General features: G+C 38.8%; 4 protein-coding genes across 6 annotated transcripts in view; 2 read left to right on the top strand and 2 right to left on the bottom strand.

Moving 5' to 3' along the window:
* Positions 1–3,140, bottom strand: part of LOC135246642 (protein bicaudal C homolog 1-like) — a 70,231-nt gene extending 67,091 nt beyond the window's left edge. Inside the window, exon 1 of the mRNA XM_064320000.1 lies at positions 2,591–3,140. Coding sequence (XP_064176070.1) covers positions 2,591–2,783 — 193 coding nt within the window. The 5' untranslated portion in view covers positions 2,784–3,140. The remainder of the gene's footprint in view (positions 1–2,590) is intronic.
* Positions 3,141–4,969: 1,829 nt separating this feature from the next.
* On the top strand, positions 4,970–9,283 carry zgc:171971 (uncharacterized protein LOC569690 homolog). Of its 2 annotated transcripts, none has more exons than XM_064319985.1 (9): positions 4,970–5,218; positions 5,454–5,631; positions 6,386–6,432; positions 6,703–6,857; positions 6,961–7,085; positions 7,372–7,474; positions 7,762–8,030; positions 8,211–8,363; positions 8,588–9,283. In XM_064319985.1, the coding sequence occupies exons 1-9, from the start codon at positions 5,208–5,210 to the stop codon at positions 8,735–8,737; spliced, it is 1,191 nt and encodes a 396-aa protein (XP_064176055.1). In that variant the 5' UTR covers positions 4,970–5,207; the 3' UTR covers positions 8,738–9,283. The 2 variants fall into 2 exon arrangements, with proteins under 2 accessions (XP_064176055.1, XP_064176056.1); XM_064319986.1 differs by lacking the exon at positions 4,970–5,218 and adding an exon at positions 5,222–5,361.
* A 937-nt stretch (positions 9,284–10,220) lies between these two features.
* On the bottom strand, positions 10,221–13,803 carry tfam (transcription factor A, mitochondrial). Of its 2 annotated transcripts, none has more exons than XM_064319990.1 (7): positions 13,531–13,803; positions 12,770–12,891; positions 12,451–12,521; positions 11,841–11,990; positions 11,392–11,487; positions 10,767–10,823; positions 10,221–10,678 (listed from the first exon to the last, which is right to left on the bottom strand). In XM_064319990.1, exons 1-7 carry the CDS (start codon positions 13,611–13,613, stop codon positions 10,409–10,411), a joined length of 849 nt encoding a protein of 282 aa, XP_064176060.1. In that variant the 5' UTR covers positions 13,614–13,803; the 3' UTR covers positions 10,221–10,408. The 2 variants fall into 2 exon arrangements, with proteins under 2 accessions (XP_064176060.1, XP_064176063.1); XM_064319993.1 differs by lacking the exon at positions 13,531–13,803 and adding an exon at positions 13,061–13,412.
* Positions 13,804–14,931: 1,128 nt separating this feature from the next.
* LOC135246628 (CDGSH iron-sulfur domain-containing protein 1-like) lies at positions 14,932–17,740 on the top strand. Its single transcript, XM_064319995.1, has 3 exons — positions 14,932–15,091; positions 15,688–15,893; positions 16,135–17,740. The coding sequence occupies exons 1-3, from the start codon at positions 15,067–15,069 to the stop codon at positions 16,222–16,224; spliced, it is 321 nt and encodes a 106-aa protein (XP_064176065.1). The 5' UTR covers positions 14,932–15,066; the 3' UTR covers positions 16,225–17,740.
* Positions 17,741–18,112: the final 372 nt, after the last annotated feature.

Here is an 18,112-nt window from a genome sequence, read left to right as displayed (position 1 = left end):
ATACTTTCCAAGCTATTAGATGGTACTATTACAAAAGGTTAATGTGAAAATATTTTTAAATATTACTTTACATATTTGTTGTTATACCATCAGGCAAATTATCTCAACAACACAGCCATACTAAATATATTCCATTTTTAAGGCATATGCAGCCTCTGATATTACATTTAAATCCTGTAAATACAACACCATAACACAGGATGCACAATACTGGCTAAAGAAGTCAGTTCCAAATAAAAAACAAAAGAACTGCTGACACCTAGGCTGACTGCTAGCCACTTAAACAGATCATCTAAAAACAAATTGGCATCTGAAACAAAACTGAGGTCAGCTCCTAATTCCCAGCATGGATCCACCCACAGTATGGAGACATGCAAAGGAATGCACAAAGATACGGCCAAAGGATTACGACAGAGCCCGTCAAAGCTGGGGAACTTTCATAGCCTCCCCAAAGGGCTGTCAAAAACAACAACTGCGTTTTCCTAACAAAAATATCTACACAATTTTAATGGACATTTGCGCCACAAGGCAAACTCCAGTTTGTTTTTCTGCAATCCAGTCATCCACGGATAGCATAATTTTCACACTTAAATGCTGCTTTAAGGTTCGCAGTTGCAGATTTTGAAATAAAGATATTTATTTTTATAAAGATACAGATATTTATTCTGTATATTCCTAACTTTTGGTCATAAACTTTTTTTTTTAATCATTGCTCCACAAAAACAAAAGCTACATTTTTTAATGGGGTGATTTTTATCAGATACAAAACAAGTTATGAGCATGCACATTATAAATGGTGTTAAAATGTCTTAGGTTTGCCATTTGTGTGGACTGTAATGTTTAATGTATGTTTTTAAATGTGGACCCCAGGAAGACTAGCTGTGCTTTTGGGCACAGCTAATGGGGATCCTAACAAATAAACAATAAACAAAATATCAAGGCACATTACTGTGCCCTGTGTTGCCACACCTACCAGAGACAACCTGACTATCCTTCAAAAGCTGCCATTGCTTGTGAAGACAAATGGGAATGGTGTTCTATAAATTCAACACTGACCTCTATTGGTCGTGATTTAGATTAATTTGTCACATATTAAGTATGTTTTACATAATCTGATAGTTAATGCACACAAGGCTCTCCGTCTAGTATAGATGAAGGGCAAAAGGTCACTGATTAGCACTACAATCTTTTAAACTTACAGACCTACCAAAGTTGGAAAGGCAAAAAGAAAATAAATAAATAAATAAAACATGTGAAAAGCACAACTGTAGTCAGTGCTAATTACCTAAACAGGTCTGCATGAACCAACCTCTCACATATAGCCTAGATGAGACATGAAGATGACAGGACAAATACTAGATGAGACAAGCAGACATGGGTATCCAACAGTCACCTGTTGACATCATAGCTTATGTTTTTCATGTTGAAAATGTAGCCTTTGATTTTAAAAACATTTCAATGAAAGTGTACAACCAAAGACCTTGAGCTAGGAAAAACATAAGTTTGGCATTCTTTTAAAATAGAAAACTTGATCCATTCGGTTTAAAAGCATTTTTTGATACAACATCTGTCAATTTAGGAAGAAGGTTTTAGGAAGAGATGACAACAGAATAATACCAAGCAAGAAGGAGCCCATAAAATGTAGGCTAATGGACAAAAAAGACCATGAAATTGATTTTCCTAAATTCCTATTCCATGGAGACAGTCTAACAAATATTATGTTGCTACAATGAAGCGCCTGTTTTCAAAGTAAAAGGATGCTACATTGCATTTAGTTATATCTGAAAGCAACATCAGCTGCCTGCATCCATTCAATAATTCAAGTTGCCTATCAATTGCAAGCTATCTGAGTAGTCGGCAGCTAATATTGGACTTACTTGTTTTAAATCAGTGTCGACTAAAGACCAACAATTTTTCCATGAGTTATAAAAGCAAGGTTACAGCAATAGTACCCTACTACAGCTTACGACGGAAGGAGTATATGTGTATGACAGCCAGACTTCCCCTGAAGCTGTGCGATCCGTATCGAACATGCTGCATTAACCGAAGTTCACAAAATCAGACAACTGCCAATAATTTAAAATGAATCAACAGAATAAAACCCAGAAATCCACACAAAGCATCTCCTAAACTGGGAGACACCCATGTCTGCACAATAGGCCTATCCAATGTATCAGTTTTGATCAGAATTTGACTACACGTTTACGCTGGAGAGTAAGCACAGCATTTTTTGCCTGAAGCTTCAGGCGCTAGCTGGGTAGCAAGTAAGCTACAGTAACCGATCGGGCTAAGTCTTCAAGGAAATAAAAAAAAAGTCAACACCGCTGAAGTTGGAGTAACTCAGTGCATTTAGAAAAACTGCGATTCTGCAGGCATTGTTTAAAACTAACGGATCGGATAACAGTCTGTAAACCAACATTCTATTCGATTTCCCCCCAAGGCTATAGCACACAATGTCTCAAAAAGTTCGCCAACTTAACTTTGATAAGTTGGTGAAACACTTTATTCTGACCTCACAATGGAAACTGGTCAAATTTTCCACGACCATTTTGGAAATCAAAGACAGTTTTTATTTATTTATTTAATTTACCTAATAGCATAACTTCCAGTTTCTTGCGATCCACGCGAAATCTCTCCTCTGTCCACTCCGGGTCTGGCGGGGCGGGTGGTCCACTGGAGTCATCCTCAGAAACGGGCAAAGGGGAGTCAGTGCTACGTTCGCTGTTTGAGCCCGGGTCCGATTGTTGCAGGTATCCGGTCAAAGAGTCGCATTGAGCAGCCATTGCGCCTACAGAACGCCGCTAAGAGTAGCCCCAGTGCCTCGCACTGACTTTAAACTTCACTATACTTCAAAATTAATCATACGCATACCGCACTCCTGTCGCTGGAACTAAGCGAGTGGGGCTCATTGTTTTTTACTGCCTTACACAATTTCCTTTAGGGTTTACACTTTTCTCCATCTGCAAAGCGCCGCCCTTAAAACCCTACTCCACTAGTTTAACCAACTGAAAATTCAAGTATGCGGACGCATCCCAACTGCTTCGGGGATTCTCACATGTGTCAAACTTGCTCCCCCCACACCCCTCCCAAATCCCTGTCTTCTGTCGCTAATGATCAGCAGACGTTTTGCTCACAAGCTGTGGGCTGAAGCACAACCAATTTCACGAGCAATGCGCAGTCACCAAGGTGCATTTATTTACATCTCTACTCACAAAGTAATCAGTGCCGTTAACAAACGTGCGTTTTGACACGCGCTTAAACATCATGAATGATCAATCAAGCTTTTCTATTTTATAGGCCTACGCTTGTGAACCGCTGGGCAACATGCATTTGCAAAGTCACTGTGGAAGAAAAAAAAAACAGAGATTTGTCTACTTTAAATATACTATTGTGGGGAAATAATATATCAGTGCAACAGTTGACTATGGATTTCTTTCTTAACAGGCTTTTAAAATGGATTTAGTTATTTTTTCCCCCCTCATTCTTTTGGCTATTCAACCATGTATCTTGTCAGAACTGGCAGAACATTTTCATACACCATTCTATTAATAATAATTTAAACAAACAATTAAAATCATATGCTAACAAATAGACTGTGGACATTGTAACATATGTGATCCAAAATCTTTAGCCAGGAGAGTGACTCAAGCTGGCAAGTGGTTCTGCATTTTTATTTTTCCACTTTGGCTCATCTTTGTATTGACTGTTATGCAGAGAGCAACTGATTTACCAAGTCAAATTCCTGGTTCTGCATAAAAACATTGGCCAGTAAAGTCCTGATTTTGATTCTGATTAAAAGGCGGAATCCAAGGCCTGGAGTAGGTCAATGTAGGGGTGTTTGAATAGTGTCCCTACTTGATAAAGTTACAGACATTTAGAGAGACCCATGGCCCATAGCAGTTGGTGAGCAAGACTGCTAGGATATTAAACAGGAAGAGCCAATTCGTAAGCAACCCTCATACAATTATCTAGGAGAAGATGGTAGTGATGTACTGTAATACCGTGATACTTCCCATATATTGTGGATTACTGTAGATCAACTTCTTCTTCTATTTTTGCAATAATTTCCCTCCCTTTTCCCTTCCCAATGTAGAATCAGCAATTGTGCCTCAAGTGACCAGCACCCACACCCATGAAAGAAGCAGTGAAGCTGAAGAGTGCACAGTTCCCCAATGCACCCACCTACAAGGACTATTTTACACATCACTGGCCACACAATAGCACACAACAACTAGAACTTACGAGAGTTGAGATGTATGTGCCATAAATACTGGCAACATATGGACACTTGGCCCATCACTGCAAGGAGCCAATGCAGTGGTTAAACCCTGTCCCTGGTGAGATGGTGCCAATCAATTACCCCTCTGTGAACTTGGTCATAGTGGTCATAATTGCCATTGTTGGCAAAGCCCTTGGCCAGAACCGGTTATGTGTAGGCTAGCCCCTTGCTGACTGGGCCACTTCTGGGCGTTTCATAATACTGCACGTATGCATAATTTTGTTTTATTTTTTGTCCATTGTTCTCTTATAAAACAGCTGCACTACCTGTTTTTTCATGAATGAAACATATGGATGAACCAATCCAAATTGATTCGAATATAAAGGTCATGGCAGCAAATTCGCTTGTAATGGAAGATGAAAAGGCAACATATTACAAATGTATTTTCTACGAAAATATCTCGCCGATACAGTTCTACTCTAGTAGAGCACTGATTCTCGACCGTTTCAAGCTTGTTAAACACCGTCACCTTGTGGCCACATTAAAATTAACTACGGATAAAGAAACGTTACAATGACCTAATGTATACCTACAGCCATAGGACGTAAACATTATAGCTAGATAAATAGGCTACTATATGCTATGTCGATTAATCGCCTCTTCTGAATATGACATTTGGTAAATTGCAATTGCTTGCTGAATGGTTCTAGATTAGAATGCATCACCAGCAGTGTGAGTTTAGAACACGTGACATTGCCATTTGACGTAGACCGACGTAGCACCCAGCAGGAAGTTGTGCGTCTTTGTTGTGTTAGATAACAAAAAATGACATAATGTGAATAGCAATAATGCATGCATTCGGGTATAACGCATGGTTTGTGTAAGGTCAAATAAATGCATAATCGAACCAAGCTGGAGCTATTGTATTAGCGGCAAGTTCTAGGGATGCAACTCGTCTTGCAATTCTACAAAATGGAGGCTCTTGCATATGGACTGGAGGTGCGCGATTTAAAATATTGTCCCTTTTCTAACCCCTGTGACCGATTCCAAAGTGCTTTATTTAGCCTATGGAGTCTCGGGATACAGCTTCGATTCACAAACTCTTTGTCTTAAAACTGAAATAATTTTCTCATATGCGAATTGTAGGTCGTATAATCTAATATTTTCATACACTAATTAAATGTTAACATCCTGAAATGTGATTCTGCTAATGTTTCAGTTTTTTTCTTTTCAGAATGTCTGACCAGCACGAGTGTGATAACCCAGGAAACACTCCGGGGACGTCAGACTCCAGACAATGCTTTGCTCTGGGCAGAAGTTTGCCGGGACGAGTGTCCCTGAATCCTCCGCCCCCTCCGGGACGACTGAGCTCTCTGCGCTCCAGAGACCTTACACTGGGTGGGTTTAAGAAGGTGAGATTTTCATCCAGATTTTGGTATACGCAAAAAAATTACAGATAGGTTAGAGGAAAGAAGTTTCCGTTGCAAAATGACATTTTTTTAACAACTATTGCATACTGCATATATGCTACTAACTTACTGCCATATATGTTGGCAAAACATCCAGTGCACGTTTTACAAATTGTACTCCACTCCCATATTGACACAATTTTAAATCACCTTCACTTTCTCCTGATAGATTACCAACACGTACCACCACAGCAATAAAACCTAAATCTCCAATCTTGTATAATCAGTGATTGACAAACATACTACTGCCCAAATTAACAGAACTAGAATAACAAACGAGAATGCCCTCATATGACTGGAGGTGTTTCTTTGTGCCTTGCCATAGTCATAGAGCATACAAACCTCTGGAACACAGGTATGCAAGCTATAAAGCTGCACAGCAGTTTAAGATCTAGCCCACAGAGCCAATACATGTGTATTCATAGAACATTAATCATATAGGGTAAAGGGGAACAAAAGATTATTTTTTAAAAAAACATACACCTCTGTAAAATATATGGCAAATAAGCTCAACAAATATTCAGGCCAGGTAATTGTGCCTGCAGATATAAGCATTAGCTCGTATGTTAGGGTCTCAAATGAGAGGTATTGGACTCGACAGTTATCTGGCAAGTTTCGTGCTTAGTCTTGGAAAATGACTGTGTATGTCTCCAAGGTTTCTAAAATATGTTATTAATTTTCCCCCGATTTCTTGCAGAAAACTTTCATTCCGAATGTGCATTCGGTTCGGAAGTCTAAAGACGAGTAAGTGTATTCTCTGTAATCAAGCATTACATTAATTTACATATTTCACTACTGCATCAAAAAAATAATAAAATAAATACAATAATTGAATGGGGCCCATGCCTGGATAAATGTCTGATAAAGAAACTGTGTTAATAACTGGCATGTATGACTTTAACATGGGGGGGAAAATGTTTTTTTATTTATTTTATTTTTATTGCATTTCTTTCTTTACCAATATGCTTTTCATAATTTGGTGAATTTTATTGACATGTTTATTTTTATCTGGAGACTAAAGGATGAAGCTCACAATGTTCCAAAAAGAGAGAAGAAAGAAAAAGAGGAGAAGCACAGGGAGGTCAGAGGAAGGAGGAGAGAGCGGCCCCAGACCATTCAGTCACACTCCATATTTGAGCAGGGCCCGGCTGACACCATTAAGAAAACAGGTAAAGAATCTCTTTACCAGCAGTCACGTTTCCCGCTTTGGAATACATGTCCAGTATTGACATTGTGATGTACGTGTCCTGACAACTCTCTCACCTTCCTCAGGGAGCTGGGATAGTGCAGAACAGAGCGAGTATGGACAATCACCGGTTTTAAAATGTATTAAAAAAGAGAAGCGTGTCGCCGAAGATGACGATAACGAGATTCTTCAGAAGCTTCAACGGGATGATGTAGGTTTGAGCAAGATAACACCCATAAGGCTCAGTTGTAAAAATGCATTTAGTTGTAGAGGAATACAATGGCACACTTTGGTCAGATTAGACAAGCTTCCTCTGAACACTTATATATCATTATTGTGTACTCCTACAGACTAAAGCCAATCACTCAGTTTGGCATTTCATGATCATGTTCTGGTCATCATGAGGTTACCACATAGCTGACATTAGTTTGGTTACAGGCAGAATAAGCAATAATGTGGTAGCTTAAAACCAATTTGACACTTGTGTTGGTTTTTAGTTTTTGGATGACCCAGGTTTGAAAAATGATGCAAGAAACCGACCAATTCAACTTCCACTCTACCAATCAAGCGAGTTTTTCACAGGTGACACAGCCATCCATGGTAAGTCGGATGAACAAGGTTAAGAACACCATACAGTATATAGTTATCCTAGGCAAGGTATGTTACAAGCTGGTTGTCACAGACACCAAACAAAAAAAGGATTCACGATGCAAGAGAATGTGTCACCTACCAGCTACAGAACATAACACTAATATATGCACTATTGTCATTTCCTCTGAATAAGTGATCACATTCCAATAAAGAGAACCGAATTAATTGGATATACTGGTGATGAACTATAACTTCGTATGCAATACGTAAGTTGCTATTTCTCCTTTGCTTTGCAGTGAAAGAAGAAACGGTGGGTGATCGTGCAAGTTCGGCGGCACCCATAGTGCTGCCACAGAGGGGCTCTCGGCTCGCGAAAGGGGCTTTGAACCCTCAACAGCCAACTGTGGCAGAACTCTTCCAGCAGCTCACCATTTCCGAGAAGGAAGAGCTGCTCTTCATCCAGCTGCCAGACACCCTCCCTGGCCAGCTGGAATCGAACGCCGAAAAACTTCCTAAGAAAGACACCAAACCAGAAGAAAAGCGGCAGTCTCTCATTAAAACACGAGTTAGTTCCTTATGTTATAATTCTCTTTATTTTTTTATATTTCATGGTATTTCAGAGTAATGTTAAAAGTGTTCCAGAATATTGAAGTTGTATATGTTGTTAAACCAAATGTCAGTCCATTTTTCCACCTTCAACATATCAGAGGAAATAACAAATTCTTATGCTGGGATACTTTCACAGGAGCCCGTGGCTAAAGAAACCGCTCCCGTCCTATCGGATTTCTCAGAGGGACTGATAGGGAAACTCCAGATCAGAAAATCTGGAAGAGTCCAACTGGCCTTGGGGGAAATCATAATGGATGTTTCAGAAGGAGCTGCGTTTTCTTTCCTGCAGGTATAGCATGTGCAAAAAGCACCTCTCCTTTTGTGATTTCACTCTGACCTTCAATACAGTGCTAATCCCTTTTCAACTGTCATGCTTCTTTGTGAAAAACCGTGTGTGTGTGTGGTATGTGGGGGGGGGGGTTTAGTGTTTCATAAGTAGAAACCATGTATGCCACAGCATATGAATCATTTGCTGCAAATGGGAAGTAACTTACTGTCTGTTCATGTTTCCAGCAACTTGTATCTGTCCGGTTATCTGAAGGTCTCGCCGGAGATATGAGCGTTCTGGGAAATGTGAAGCACAAGCTGGTGTGCTCTCCAGACTTCGAAGCACTTCTGCAGGAAGTCAAGCTTCCCCCAAACACGCGTTCAGGGAATTCTTAACTAGGTCACTGCTTAGCAGAACGTAATACTTTGTGAATAGCATCTTTTATGTAATTTTGTAAGTGTAAGTATTGTTACATGAACTCCAGCACACAGCATGGGGTAAGGACTTGCTAGTACTTGTGTATGTTTCAAAAAATTTGACAATGTTGCTGATTTGTTATAGAAAAAATGTTTGTAAATGTTTATTAAAACTACAAAACTACAATACAAAACATGGAATTCATTTTAGCTTGAAAATCACTACAAAACATTCTATTAATGTATACTTAACTCATGTTAAAGGCATACTATGCAGGATTTTGACCTTGAAAATATTATAAAATAACCATGCTCAGTCATCTATGGCAGGCACAAATTTGCTGAATCCATGATCCTCTGCCTGTATTTCTTTAGATGTGTTTGGGACGTTTCTGTGCGTGACACACTTTTTTTGTGGGGAGGTGTGGGAGTGGCTACAAAGCCAGTGGAGTAGGATCAGATTTCAGCTAGCTAGCTAAAAGTGGTGGAGGTGAAGAAGCACAAGTACAGCGAAGAAAAACAACAAGCTGACAGGGCTTGTTCAAAAACCAGAGTCAACCTTGGAATTGCTTTTCCACAAAAGCAATGTGGAGTTGCCATGATTTCTGTTGGACGTGTAAGCAACGTTACCTCTAGCTATCCTGCTAGCGACACTTGCTCTGCTCAAAGATGTTTCTTTCCCTCAGCAGAGATGAGTGGGCAGCTTTGAGGATGGATGAGACTTACACAGTACAAGAGCAAGGCTAAAAAAACTGCATAGATTGCCTTTAATGTCTATATATTTTTGTAGCCTAGTTGTTTAATGCGTGGCTATTTGACTACATGCAGTGCCCGCCATAACATTTGGGACAAAGACATTTTTTTTTTTTGGCCCTTAACTCCCAAATTTTTGATTTATAATCAAACAATTGTTACCAATGTGAAGTGCATATTCTCAGCTTTTATTAAAGAGTATTTTTTATACATTTTACTTTCACCATGTAGAAATTACAGCAGTTTTTATACATAGTCCCCCATTTCCGAGCATAATACTGTAATGCTTGGGACATATTAATATTAAGTAAATTTAAGTAGGCATGTTTAATACGTTGTCACATATCCTTTACCAGTAATGACTCTGAAATCTGTGACCCATAGACATAAGGTGTTGAGCATATTTTGTGATGCTTTGACAAGCCTTTGACAGGGGGGAGGGGGAGCTTATGTATAAAAAGTGCTGAAATCTCTACATGGTGAAACCAAAATGTATAAAAATACCCTAAAAGCTCAGGCACCTGAGAATAGTCCGATAAATCTAAAATTGTGGAGTACAGAGCCAAATAAAGAAAAAATGTATTTGTCCCAAACATTATGGACGACACTATTTGGCAGCGTACAATAATCGAAATGAGTTTATGGATACACTGACCACTTTCTTCATTTGCACTTTGAGAAATCCGATTTGTATGAAATCAAAATCATGTACCACTTGTTTTCTTTAATACTTAAAATGACTGCACAGTTGGATGAGCATGCACATGAACAATGTGGACAGAAACCAGTACATAAACACCAGAGCAAATGTACATTATTCAAAGAATTTCCCATGACTGAGAAATTTTATTCAGGACGGTCAGTAGCTTGCCTTCGTGACAGAAAAGTTCAGTAGACTCACTCTTCAGCCCTTTTCACAGTTTTTTTAGTCTTTTTTTCTTTGATGCTGCCAGATGATTTAGTACTTGTTGACTTCACCGCAACTTTACTTTTAGCAGATTTAACTTTGGTTTTCTTTTTGCCCCCTTTTGTGCTGATGGTCTTTCTCGGTGCAAGATTTTTCCTCCGCACAACGTCCTCTCGTCCAATTTCTATCATGTGCTCCTCCCAAGACTTCATTTCATTTTTGTAACGGATTTGATCATCTTCAGCTAGTTGAATGTAGACCTTAAAAGAAAGATTGTGACATGCATATATTGCATTAACAATCACTCATAGCCAAATTTGTTTTTTAGGGTGTCAGTTAGACTCTCACCTGTTTCTGTGAGAGGTGCAGTCTCTTCCAGTCGTCCGTCACTGATATCAACTTTGCCTGGTAAAGAAATAAGATTTTTCAGATTAAACAACAGTCAAAGGCCAAACTTAACCCAAAGAATTCTACATTTTATGGTTCAGATTCCACAAATAAAGGGGCCATTTGGGGAAGCAGGTCAATAAGATATAAAAATGCATGGATAACTGTTTTAACAAATTTGTTAATTTGTGTTACAATATGGGGCTCTAATGCCATATGCATGTGGTTGTTCTAGCTGTATTGAGACCTTTACATCACAACGAAAACACCAACTGAAAATATCATTGCATATTACACAAGACAGAAAGTGATACTTTATTTTTTTTTTAATCCTGGGCTGCCTCAATTACCCACATTACTTCTGTTCAGCTTGCTGAAACTAAAATCTCACATAATACACAGTATTTATGTAATACAAAACTGAATATTTGTCAAATTCTCGATAAAATCGTTCTGTAAAAAAAAATGAACAATCCTGAGGAAACCCACCCAATGCAAAGAGGCCTTGCGTATTTATCCTTTTCTCTATCAGTGTAGCATAGTGTGACAACACTTATATGCAACTGTCACTGATGGAATGTCTCACCGGCATTGTGGTTCCTCTGGCTTGAGGAATATGCTCCGCCGTGAAAATATTGAAAGCAGACCTGGGCCGTTTGGGCTTACCCAGCAACGTGAGCTCCTGGAAATTCAAGGGAACCAGATCCAACAAACTGTCTTTCAAAAATCGTTTTCAAACAATCTCGGAATGTACCGTCATGCATTCATGCTAATGCAACATTCATTTTCATATCTTAATGTAAAACCACACAAATTTCTGCCGCAAAATAAATCAACGAAACAGTGAACTTGCAGCGCCAGGTTTTCCCAAAGCATATGATGCCAAACTGCAAATAAATTCTATCACTGAAGAACCTCCACTATGTGGTCTACTACTGGCTTCCATAACAAAATCACAGATGAGAGCAGCAGTGGTTGTCGTTAAGCGCACAGTAATAGTGCATGTAGGAATAATGGCCAGTGTATTTTACTCACCCGTTTGTGCCTGATGGACCTCCTTTTGGCCATTTTCTGCCTTCTCTCCTCCTTCAGTGCTGCAGACTGAGCTGGAGTGAGCTGGGATTTGTACCGCTCTATGTCCATTTTGTACTGCGCATGATCAGCCAGCGAGGCTTCCTCAAAAGGCTTAAAGAACAACAGTGGAGCCAAACAACTGTCACTCAAATCAAATATGAAGGCTACTTTTTTCCTCCGTGGGGGGCTACACCAGTGGGTGCATTTCTAAATTGGTGTATCAATAAATAATTACCAGCAGAGCAGTTAATGCTTATACACACCATGCTTTACTCTTAATTACAAGTAAAAGGCTTAAAGAGAAGCCATTATCAAAACATACAGTCAATTCAACTTGCTAACAGTGAGTTGCAATGTCAACATTTATAAACATGATGTCCAAAAAGGTTGCTTTATGCTCAGAACAAGTTGTCTCATGCTGAAAGAGCTAAGAGAGTTAACATTTACTCGTTTTATATGCTGGTATATCAAAGAAGTTAATCCATGTTGAGTTTACTTTGCAGAACCTCCAAATAAGCAAAACGGAACCAAAATGCTTACAAGCCAAAAGCATTACCAGTGCACGTCTTACCCGTTTCTGTTCTGGTGACAGTGCTCTCCAATGCTGGGCAATCCTTTTCACTATATCCACGAGTTTCAAATCTATGAAAGAAAACACGCACACACACAAAATGGTACAGCAGAACACTCAATCAACGAATAAAATCCGTGTGAAACTGTAACAACTTGTGCTGATTTGAATGTTTGTTCTTTTAAATGTACAAAATAAGCTACACTTGATAAACGAATTTGGAGTAAATTCATGTGCACTCAGTTTACGCAAAACAATTAGCTAACTGTGTAAGAACTGAACTGAATGAAAATTAAACTACCAGAGTTTCTGTGTTCACCTGGGTTTTGTCTGACCACGAGCGGACGCTGCTGTTTCACGAATCTCATGTAACTCGTAAGGGGCCTTTTGGGGCGCTGGGCCGAAGTGGTACTGAAGCTTTTGCACACTGCCACTGTGCACCTTAACAATAAACAAACATGTTTTCAATATATCTGCAAAACATAAACATTATGAGCCACACATTTGCATTTGATATAACTAAAATAAACATGCAAGAGATCACAGTTTCGGATACCCATCAAGCGCAGTGCTATAATACCATTAGCTGAGTCCAGTTTTGCCATTATACCTCATTAATCTCATTGATTTCCTGTTACCAGTCGTTGGTCAGTGTAGTTCCAGTTTTGCCTTAGACTCATGCAAATAAATTTGACTGCTTTGTCTGACCATCTTTGAATTTAGCTAGCCAGTTTCAATTTTATGCCAGCACTGGTCACAGTAGGATTCAAGCAATTTTAAGTAGCTTAATTAGCTTTTAGTGGTGTCAAAAAAAAAAAACAACTGACAATGGAGACTCGCATGACATTCACTACGCCTTCTATAGTAGCTGATCAGAAATAACTGTAGCAAGCTTAGCTAGCGGTAAAGAGTAGCTCGTTAGTAAGACTGTAACGCTAGCTAGCAGTAGCTAAACATGAATGCACCTTGCAGATGCACGACTGACAAACTCCAGATCTAAACTTATATGGCTAGCTACGTTAGCTATTTGCCCGACTACCAGCAACCCGAGGATTTTTTTCGCTATGCTAGTTAACGTACCTTGCAAAAGAAGAACTTGAGAAAATACCGACTTGTTTAGCTAAAAGGTTGGCTCCGATAGAAATTAAATTCAAGGGAATCATGCTTGTGGAAAATAATTTTGTCACAATTAGTTTGAAAGATCAGCCATGCATGGGCTTATTGCCTAGCCACTTTATTGCTATAGATAGTTGTTTCACTCCGCCCCGCCTCTACCCCACACTACCATAAGGCGCATAACTATGATCCAGTCCTGGGTTGAACTCTTACGAACCGCCTCAAGAAAGAGTTACTATTGGTACCTGCGTAAATGTGCACGTTTTCATTGGTTACTGACTCGACAAGACGGGATAACTGTGTTCCGTAAACAATGGCTGCACCCGCGTCACTTGCGTTGAGACCAGATCACAGGCCTGTCTCTGAACCAATCAGCAGCGCAACATGGTCAGTTTTTCTGCAGAATCTGCGCAGACCTAGTGCATACTTCCTGAAATCAGCCCGTCTGCGAACGCACGAGTATGTGCAGAAGTGAACCGTGAAAGGGCGGGAGGCAGGAGCCAGTTTAGGTTGCAAGAAGCGAAGTGGGTAGTTGTCTTTGTATTTTAACAAGTGTGCTGATCCGATAACTTAGCTTATTTTAGAATGTGCTTATATATACTAATACATTGATTTTCCCAATACCACTTCACACCATAACGAGCCTTTACATTCACAGGCAAGCAAGTATTTCGGTGCCTGTCTATATTAGAAGACGGCGCTACGTCCACAGGACTCGCCAGTTTAGTTTATAAATACATTTAGCCAACAATAAGGGATCGGCAGGAAAACACGATAGTATCCATTTTAAAAAACCAAACATGCCTGACATATTAGTTCAGAGCATCTTAGGACGTCAAGCAGTGTTTTAGAAACAAGTGATATTGCAAAATGTGCCTGGATTGAGGCAGAATGCTGCAGCATGCATCGAGCAGCATCCTAACCCCAAGTGACAGCACTGCGACTAGAAATGAGCTGTTACTATCATGGGCTTTGACATATCCTGTTTTTTTTCCCCCAAAGTGCATCGTGAGAGAAGGGGATACATTTGTATGCTTATTTTACAATTCGTTGCATCACATTTTTATAATACAAATGTAACCCAGTTCATGCTTGAATAAATTATGTAATGAAACTGAATAGCTTGCTATAACATTTTATATATAATTCTGTTAGAATAAATTCAGTTTTCCCTATTGAATTCAATCTTTAATCATCGTATGATATAAGCATTTCTGTTGCTTACACGAAAAATACCTGCCATGTTTGATTGGCATAATCAGGACTGATATAAAAAAAACTTCCGTTCTTGTATGTCACAAAGCTTGCCGCAAATGAGCGATTTGTTTATACATCGCATGTGACACGCTAGGACCAATAATCAAAGAGGACGCATACGAGAAACACACATATAAAGTCACGTGATACGTCGGTGATGCGGATATTTTTAGAAGAGAGTGACCTTAAGTTACTGCAAGAATAAGTGGATCTAGCAAAATTGAACAGTAGCTATCAACAGCCATGTGCTCAAATACCCTCTCGAAAGGTAAGGGGACTTTCGGTTCAGCTGAATCCTAACGTTATAATTCTTGGAAAGTCTGCTGCTCCATAATATATCCGCATCTTCTCACCTTGGAACGACGGCCTTATATGTAGTGGTTACAATCTTCCGCATTTCTAGCTTGTTGATCTACTTGAGGTTAACAGCCTTTTATTGATAGCAGATTTGTAACAAGTGTTTTCGAAAAGCTTCATCAGAATGAATTCTGGAAGGGAAAACACAAGTACTTAGATGATTTGCAGAAGATTTTCACAAAAATACCCGGAGTTTCTCACTGCATTTTAAAACACTGTCAAGTAATAAAGGGGTTATGCACGATATAGTTGGACTGAATAACTGGCAACATAGCCACAGAATCATTTTTTGTACCGAGTATGAATTATTATCTGTTTCTGTTATATATTTTGGCTTTCATTGAAATTTTCAGATCTGTAGAAATGTATTAGGCCTGAATAAATCCATAACGTTTGCCCAGGGTTTGTATACATTCTTACTGGTTTATTAATTAATCTGGAGGACTTTGGTTGTATTGAATCAGACCTAACAAGTTGCTACGGATCCTTCTGTTCCCCATGATACAGCTGAATTGGTAACAGCCATTTCTTTGACTGCTGGTGCTGCAGCGGTGAGTGTACTAGTCTACAAGACATTTTTCTCCACGAACAAGAGCAGCAAGTCCAAGGTGAACTTGGACCTGCAGAAGGACAACCCCAAAGTAGTGCACGCCTTTGATATTGAGGACCTGAGAGATAAAGCAGTGTACTGCAGATGCTGGAGGTCTAAGAAGGTAAAATGACATCATTTAAGAAAACATAGCTGTATTACATCATGCCTTGTTTGCACTTTGTACTTGTGATTAGACCCGAGTATCTATTGTATGGAAGAATTCCATATCAGTCCTTTGTGGTCAACACCAGTAACATACATTGCAAAGTTTGCAAAGATTAAATTAAATCTGAACATTCAGGTAGGTTTTCTGGTTTTTTGAAATTTTTTTCAAAATTTGTGTTTTCTTTGCTTTTTGACAGTTTCCTTTTTGCGATGGTGCCCACGCAAAACACAATGAAGAGACTGGTGATAATGTGGGTCCTCTCATTATAAAGAGAAGGGATGCTTAAAGAGTCCTCACTGTCCTTCCAAAAGCTGCTGCTGCTGCTGCAGACATACAATTCCTTTGCTCATCCAAATGTACGTGGTATTTTGAAAGAAATGTCATGGCATATTTATAATATATTTTTGTGTTCTTCTGTGTCTTTCGTGTCCATGCCATGTGTGGATGTTAACACTAATTCAGTGCAGTTGCATAACACTTGTATGGTGTAGGTTTTGGGCAGATTTGGATATCCAGTTGGCTGTCACCCAGTTGGCTATAGCCAGAGTGTTACTTTTTGGAAACACTATTCCTGATGCTCATGAACAGTTAGTTGAGTCACAGTATACCGTATACCTTTTCAACAGATAACTGTGAAACTATGTGTGTGACACTGTCATTGAACTCAGCTGTGCTTTTATAACGAGTACTTCACTAGCAAAACCTTTATGACCACTATCGGCAAAACCACTTATGACTTTATCAGTGTCCACCAACACTGCACCAAAAGATTGTCAAAGAACTGACTTTACTAGTAAAGATGACTTCAACATCAGAGTGGTACCATAAAAAAGAAATTTGCTGGCACTTATCTCGGATGATGAAAAGTAAAGCCTAATGTGTCATTTATTTGACTGGAAAATCCACAAATTGAATTAAGAGAAAGTGATGCCAGATTACCATGTCCCACTGCTCGTCTTCCCATATAAAATGTTAGACCTGTCACTAAATACTTTAAAGTTTCTGGCCATTCTGTATGTTTGTAACAAGATAGTGATCATTTTTGGGGATATAGACTGAACAGAAGCCTTTTTTATGAAAAATAAACCCAAATATATATTTTTACAACAAACCCCATATTTAATGAGGAGGACCTACATGTTACATGGGCAGTTAACCAGATGGTTATTGACGTAGTTTAATTTGCCCTGTACCGTTAATTCTGTCCGTATTAAGTCCATTTCAATGTTTATGTGCACTTCATTCTGAATCGAATGATGCAGTATCTTTGTGAGAATTCGTCAAGATGTGTTCTGCTTGTCTGCCCAATCTGAAATTTCATTGGGTTGAGGGAATGTACTGTACTCAAGATTGCACATGAAGCACTTCAGATCAGTTTTTGAAAGTAATGTTTTCTATTAAATACAATTAAATATTTGGGATATTGTTATTTTGGTTACCTAATTAAAATATGTGGCCTTGAGTGTTAACCAAATGCCTTCTCGGGTGAATATGAGGAACTGTAATCATGCCTTGCTGATGTCTGTAATGAAAATTTGTCAATTAAAAAACAAAAGAATAATCAATAATCAGAATAATGAAAATTTTCAGTATTTGTTTTCTCAGAGCTGTTGTATCCTTTTTCTGTGTTGAGTGGTTCACCAATCTTAATGGAACAGAATTTTTGAATTTTGTCAAATGTGTATTGATATGTAATAATAAATGCAGAGATTATAACTGGCGATACTGACAGCATATGCATTTAAATGTAAAAAGTCTTATTTGTGTTTTTTATAATTAAAAATTGAAACTGACACACAAAATGTGAGTATTTATGTTTTCCAGTGAACAGTGACAAAAAGACAATGTTAAATTACAGTAGTCATGTCCTGCTTTTGCTCAAAGATATTTGGGAAAATGCTTTTCAGGATATAATGTTTAAACGAATTCCCTGCAGTCTAAATGAAATCATTGCTCCTCAGATCCATTTGAATGGCCCTCGATTTCTGCAATATTTTGAGATGCATTCACGATATTCACCCAGAAGAGGGCACTGTGCTGCCTTACTTTCCTTTGAACAGCCAGTTTGAGGATGTGATTCAGGGTTTATCATATTCATATCATGCTATTTTTTATTGTTTCTGGTGTGCTCTACTTGGTACATAGAAATTATGATATGTATTACTAAGCGAATG

The sequence above is a fragment of the Anguilla rostrata genome, chromosome 2 (assembly GCF_018555375.3).
Source record: "Anguilla rostrata isolate EN2019 chromosome 2, ASM1855537v3, whole genome shotgun sequence".
In the NCBI taxonomy this organism is placed as follows: domain Eukaryota; kingdom Metazoa; phylum Chordata; class Actinopteri; order Anguilliformes; family Anguillidae; genus Anguilla; species Anguilla rostrata.
Note: the sequence above shows the minus strand (reverse complement) of the source record. Positions and strands in the feature narration are given on the sequence as shown.

What these genes read in the sequence shown, in the direction of transcription:
- zgc:171971 (XM_064319985.1), top strand. An exon ending in TGACACCATTAAGAAAACAG is followed by an intron (nt 6,858 to 6,960) that starts GTAAAGAATCTC and finishes CACCTTCCTCAG; the next exon opens with GGAGCTGGGATAGTGCAGAA. An exon ending in AGAAGCTTCAACGGGATGAT is followed by an intron (nt 7,086 to 7,371) that starts GTAGGTTTGAGC and finishes GTTGGTTTTTAG; the next exon opens with TTTTTGGATGACCCAGGTTT.
- tfam (XM_064319990.1), bottom strand. Translation starts at nt 13,613, where the DNA reads ATGATTCCCTTGAATTTAATTTCTATCGGAGCCAACCTTTTAGCTAAA. An exon ending in TCAAGTTCTTCTTTTGCAAG is followed by an intron (nt 12,892 to 13,530) that starts GTACGTTAACTA and finishes TTTATTGTTAAG; the next exon opens with GTGCACAGTGGCAGTGTGCA. An exon ending in TGTCACCAGAACAGAAACGG is followed by an intron (nt 11,991 to 12,450) that starts GTAAGACGTGCA and finishes TTGTTCTTTAAG; the next exon opens with CCTTTTGAGGAAGCCTCGCT.
- LOC135246628 (XM_064319995.1), top strand. Translation starts at nt 15,067, where the DNA reads ATGTGCTCAAATACCCTCTCGAAAG. An exon ending in CTCAAATACCCTCTCGAAAG is followed by an intron (nt 15,092 to 15,687) that starts GTAAGGGGACTT and finishes CCCATGATACAG; the next exon opens with CTGAATTGGTAACAGCCATT. An exon ending in GATGCTGGAGGTCTAAGAAG is followed by an intron (nt 15,894 to 16,134) that starts GTAAAATGACAT and finishes GCTTTTTGACAG; the next exon opens with TTTCCTTTTTGCGATGGTGC.